Source organism: Panthera leo, chromosome D4, assembly GCF_018350215.1.
Source record: "Panthera leo isolate Ple1 chromosome D4, P.leo_Ple1_pat1.1, whole genome shotgun sequence".
Taxonomy (NCBI): domain Eukaryota; kingdom Metazoa; phylum Chordata; class Mammalia; order Carnivora; family Felidae; genus Panthera; species Panthera leo.
The window spans coordinates 57,985,060-57,991,059 of record NC_056691.1 but is presented as its reverse complement, the minus strand read 5'-3'; the positions used below and the strand labels follow the sequence as shown (position 1 = coordinate 57,991,059).

The 6,000-nt window shown below is 50.7% G+C and overlaps 1 protein-coding gene across 1 annotated transcript in view; it reads left to right on the top strand.

Moving 5' to 3' along the window:
- The first annotated feature begins 841 nt into the window (after positions 1–841).
- LOC122205156 (homeobox protein Hox-D13-like) overlaps positions 842–6,000 on the top strand; it is a 78,922-nt gene continuing 73,763 nt past the window's right edge. The window contains exon 1 of the mRNA XM_042913282.1: positions 842–1,233. Within this exon, the coding sequence (XP_042769216.1) occupies positions 984–1,233 (250 nt within the window). The 5' untranslated portion in view covers positions 842–983. The remainder of the gene's footprint in view (positions 1,234–6,000) is intronic.

Here is a 6,000-nt window from a genome sequence, read left to right as displayed (position 1 = left end):
CTCAAAAGCCTTTCCTCACCTCCCAGCCTCTCTTTTGAGACTAGGCCCGGCTGGGTTAGATGGTTTCCTGTAAGCTTTTTAACAACAACGCCGTTTAAAGAAAGAGGAAGAGAAAGTAGGAGAAAGGGGCGAGGGGCCAGGGCTGAGGGAGGCTGGCTTCTGTTCAATTCAAGATGGGTCTTTAAATTCAGAGAAGGCAGCGCATCTCCATCTCTTTCGTTTCTGCTTCTGCTGTCCCCTCTGAGTCCGCTGATTTAGCACTGAGACATAGCCCGAGAAGGGGAGAGAGTTTCTCTTCTAAGTGTCTGGAAAAGAAAAACTTTGAGGAAACAGCCAAAAGAGGGAGGGAGAGGAGACTGGATATAGTGTGAGGGAGAGGAGGAGGGAGGCCGAGGCTGCACTCGCCGTAGAATGGGTGGCCGGCGGGCGGGCGCGCCGGCGAGCCGCAGCAACCCGGGCCGAGCCCCTGGCAAACTCACTGGCTCAAACACCGGCGCCCGAGGCAGCCGCGCAGCTGAGCCTCAGGCACAGCCGGGCCTGGGTGGCGCGAGGCCCGGCCTGGGAGGCCAGCGTCTGTGCCCCGGAGGCGGACCGGGGGCGGGGCAGTCCCCGGGGCAGGGCTCTCCCGCGGGCGGCCCTTTGCCTCCCCACCTCCGCGAGCCGCCGCAGCAGAGGATGCCCTACGGCGCCGCCCGCCCGGCCCCGGAGAGGCGGCTGAGGAGCCGGCCGCCCATTGGTCGCGGCGGCGCGGCGTCTCCGCCCCCTCCGCGTCCCCGCCCCCCCCTCCTCCGCCGCCGCCGCCGCCACCGCCGCCGCCGCCGCTGCCGCTGCCGCTGCCGCTGCCGCTTCCCGGCTCCGCCTCCTCCCCCTCCGGGAGCCGCCTCCGTCGCCGCCACCGCTGCTGCTGCCGCCGGCCCGGGCCCAGCCAGCGCCCGCCCGCCGGAGTCGAGTCGCAGTCGGAGCCGCTTTCCGCGGCCCCCGCCATGAGCGGAAGCGCAGCCGCCGCGGTCGCCGCCGCCGCCTCAGCAGCTGCGGCCGCCGCGCACTTCCAGCCTCAGTCGTCGTCTCCCAGGCCGGGCGCCGCCGAGCTAGGGCCCCTGCGCCGCCCGCGCCCCCCGCCGCCGCCGCCCCGGCCCGAGCCAGCCGCTGCCGGCCGCCTCAGCCCTCCGGGCCACGGGCCTCTCCGGGCGGGCTCCCAGGGTGGCGGCGCCTGCGGCCGAGCTCCGGGAGCAGGTACGGGGTCCCGGAGCGGGCCGGGTGGGGAGGGGCGTGGGTTGGTTTCGGGGGTGGGGGGCCCAAAGGCGTGTGGTCCAGCCTTCCGGCCCCGCGGAGGGGGTGGAGCGTTGTCTGGGGTCAGCTTTGTCCGGCCCCGGATACCCTGTGAGCTCTGCGTCCCCGCCGCGCCGAGCGGCTCACAAAGCGTTTTCCTACCCGGTGGGTAGCCCCCTCCCCTAGGGTGGGCAGGGCAGGACCTCTCTAGGTCTCCGCTTGGCGGAGGAGGAAACCAAGGCTTACTGGGGGAAGTGACTTGCCCAAGGTCACGTAGCCGGTGAGAGCCGTAGCCTGGCTGGGACCCAGGGCCACCCTGGGCCGGCGCGGGCCCCGAGTCGGGGGCGGGGGGCTGGAAGGAGGAAGAACTCCTAGCCCCCGGGACCCGAGAGACATTGATCCGGAGGAGGGGGCTCTAGGCCCTGGTCCTAGTCACGCCCACCCAATGCTTTTTAGGTAGGCTTCGGGGATAAGATCTCTTGCGCGGTGGAGAGAAGGAGCAGGGGCCCCTTTGAGGGCTTGGGGGGTACTCTGGGGAGCCGATTTGGGGACCCTCAGAGGGGAGAGATTCGGATGGGGGGTGTGCCTCCTGGGGGAGGGCTTTCTTGAGTGAATGGGGCAGAGCTTCGGAAACTTCTCATCATGGGGACTGTTTGGTTTCTGCCAGGCCACATTGCCCACCACTGCCCGGACTAAACCAATCCAGCTGAGATTAATAGGGAGGCCTTCCCGCTTTTGTGGAGACACCTATAAGGTGTGTGTTTTCATGAAATGGCCCGAGTTTCGTTCGTGCCCCAAACAGAAGTGCGTATAAGGCCCTAGTAAAAGCATTTCTGCTACAGAAGGCCGAATGAGTCTTTTTCCAGGTGGTCTGGATCTGTCACACGTGGAGGACCCCTGGAGAACAGCTATCCGAGGCGTGAAGGGGAAGGAAGCAGGGAGGATTGGGACAAGCCACCCTCCAGCCTGGCATGTTGGGGCCATGTGCTGCAGGGACTCCCATTTTTCTTTGGGGTGGGTGGTTTTTACTGTAGTGGCTATATCTTGGAAAGGGAAGGAGAGGACTTGGAGTTCTAGAAGAGGGAGGGAGGGCAATGGAGAGTGTCCTGTGGAGCTCAGAAAGCTGTAGAATGGGGAAAAAGAACAGGGTATTTAGTCATTGTGGGGGAAGGGAGATAAAAGTGTTGCTGAGGGGAGGGGGGGCAGTGTCTAGTCTAGAGAAAACTTGGGATGTTTCAAAGAGGGAGCCAAGGGTTTGAAAGGAGTCTGTTAGAGGTGGATGGTATCTTACAAGGTTGAGTAATAGGTACTGGTCTGCAATCACTTCATTTTCTTCCAGTAAAGACATTTGTAGTACTTTTATATAAATGTTTTGGCTTTTGCACTCCCCACCCGCATTCTGTTTCCTGGTCTAAGGCTGCCGGCCCATAGTATTGTCTTGGAAGTAAGGCTTGACAAAAGAGGGAAGGGGAAGACTAATTAGCAAATGCATTAATTAAGGCCCTTTGTCCGAAATGATTCCTTGTTTAAGTCAGCCGATTTCTTGCTGCCCTCCTGCACTTCGGCTTTCCAGCTGTGGTGGGTGTTTGGGGGATGGGGACGTGCTCTGGAAGAACTGCCCTGATTTAGACAAGATAAATTTTTCTTAAAAAATTGAGGCATATATTTGACAAATATGTATAAAAGCATGAAAATTTACTGATCAAAGATTTTAATTAGTGAAATGCAAATTGAAACAATAAGGAGGTGCTGTTTCACACCCATCAGAGTGGCAAAAATTAAATGCTGTGGTAATCAAGTGTTAGTGAGGTTGTGGGGAAATCAACTTTTATTTACTGCTAGTGGGAATGTAAATGGATACAACTACCTTGGACAGTAGTGTAGCGATGTCTTGTTGGAGGGCTAACATACCTATTTACCCAAAATGTCTATTTCTGTGTCTAAGAAGTAATACGGTCGTCCAAGAAAATAAGTAAGAAAAAGTATAAGCATGCTCATTGCAGCTCAAATGTCCACCAACAAGGGGAATGCATAAATGGTTAGATAGTCCCACACAATTGAGTCTTACAGCACTGTGAAAAATAAACCACAGCCTCATGCTTTAAAATGAATGAATCTCACAAACATAATATGGGGTGGGGGAACAAGTTACAGATTTCTTACAAAATGTTTGCACTTGTATAAAATCTGAAAACATGCAAAATAATATGGTTTGGGGGCTATGTACCTATGTCATGAAAGTATAAAAACATGCATGGTAACAACTAACACCAAATTCAGAGTAGAAATTATCTCTGGGAAGAAAAGATGAAGAATGGGATTGGACAGGGGTACACCAAGGGCTTTAATTATATCTAATATTCTATTACCAAGAAACCTGAATCAGATAATTGCAAATTAGGATTTGCTTATTTTGGGTGTTGGGTCAGAGATATTCAATATATTATTTTAAATATTTTTCAGATGTTTGAAATATTTCTCACATGCAGAACATTTTCTTATTTATCGAGTGAAGGATTTTTGTCCCATAAAAATGAAACTTCTGCCACAGACTCCAGTCCAGCACAGCCTGTTAGACTTGCAGGCTGGTGATCCTTTTCTCACCCCTTTCTGACCTGCAAAGCCTGGTATTGCGATGGGTGACTTTTATTTTGGAACTGCTGATAGGCATGGAGGATTTCCCAGTGTTTCTAAACTTTCTGGTGGACCTAGGTCAGCAGTTTGAGCTTTGTCAAAATATAAGTGCTCCAGGACGTTCTAACTTATCTGTTGCAGGGAGGGACCCAGACATCTGATTCTGACAAAGTTCCCCAGTAGATTCTGATGACCACTAAAATTTGAGAACCACTGCCTTAGGCTCCTGACTCTGGGCTGTACTCCATTTTAGCTTTGCCCTAGGCTGCCTTCTCTTGCCTGTCCTGCCTAACTGGGACTAATTTGGACCCATGTGATACTTAGCTCTTTTATAGGGCATAAAAGAGTGATGGGGTTGGAAGCTGTTGAATGTGAAGGCATTCATAATCTGGTCATCTTTTCCTCTTATTTTCATGCAGGTAGCTAAGGGGCCCATTATCCACCAGGGCTATTTATCAGGTTTTACAAACTTTAACCACTTGTGTCGCTCACTATATGGGGTTTTATAGTTAAGATAGGAGCAAAAAACCCCCAAACAAACAAAAAACAAAAACAAAGGGGGGGGGGTGCACTAACAGAGAAGGAAACCCAGCAGATTTGGAGAAAAGAAATCCCCAATAGTAAATGTATGTGATCCAACCTTTCTCTACAAATGGTAGAGATTCTTTTAGTGCCTTAGCTTATGACATGCATTTGAATTTCAGCTATTTGAACCTATAGTCAAAGATTAGGGTCTTCAATAACAACTGATTATCACCTCAAGATGGAAGTTTCCTTTCTTCCAGATTTGCTAGTTTTACTTCTCTGCTAGACCCTTTTTGCTCTATCCTAATATGTTTAGGAATTAATTTATATTAACAAATATGAGGATTTCTGGTAATGAAATGTGTAAAATGCTTGGTTGTCTTTGGTAAGGTTCTTCTTTCTGGAAACCTACTTTGAAAGGGCAGTGTGTCCCCAGGTTTTGGGGACCCCATATTTTTGCAGGGCTGCTGTGTGAGGTTGTATAGATTGTGCCCAACCCGAAGTCACCTGTTTTGGGTGACAAGTGGGAGTGCAAATTCATTTGTGCTCCACTTCTCAAAATGAGCAATTCGCGTGGACGTGTGTCCTCTCAGAAGAGGGGGCACCCTTTTCAGATTCTCACCAAGGTGCTTCGTGAAGTAGCTGCCTTGCAGCTTTGTTGGTCTGTGTATAACTGTGCCGTCTATAGTTGTGGACCCTGTGAAGAGGGCATGTCAGTTTTGGGCCTTGAGTTCCAAGCGTTTTCCCCACGTGAACTTTTCAAGGGAAGGGACCCGCCCCTGGCTTTTCATCACCATGCTCAGTTGTACCAGTCTTTCAGCTTAAAATTGTAAAAATTTGTTAAGGAGCTAGAGAAATATGCCCCTTTTTGAAAATACCATTATTTATGAAAAGACGGAATGAGAGAGAAATATTAAAAAGACAACAGCATCTGGTACTTGAAGAAGAGAAAGTAGCTATGCACCCCACCCCATTTGCTCTTGCATTCTTGCAGTGCTCACTTTGAGGGGGAAATACGATGGTATTTTTCTCTTCCTATTCCCCCCTACGCTAGTATTCCTGAATTTCTTCAGACCTGAGGCTTTTTAGCCAATTTTGAAAATATTTACCCATTTGTATTTTCCATTAAGTGGTTGTTTACGCTTCCTGCTGTTTTATTTTTTCTTGGAGAGAGGGGAGGGGGTAGTGCTCAACCAAGGACAAGACTGGACTTCCTACTGCTTTTGCAAATAATGGCAGTGTGTTTTTCAGAACAGTTGTCATGGAAGAGTGCTGTTCTGTGGGCTCAAGGGAGAGGTACATTTGAAGTGGTTTCTCTTGTCTTTATTATTATTTTTAAACATGATTGAGGGTGATGGTTACAGAGTTCCATTGTGCTTTTGCTGCTGTTTTGGAGGAGGTTTTTTGAAGAAAATATACTTAAAGCTAAAAATGTTTAACAAAAACAGTCTTAGGCTCACACGAGAAAAACAAACAGTTCTCACCTTTAGGCCTTACCCAAAGCAGTTTGAATTTTTTCTAGTTCTGTTTAAATGGATATTGGTACTATTTTAGGGACTGCTTAGAACACTT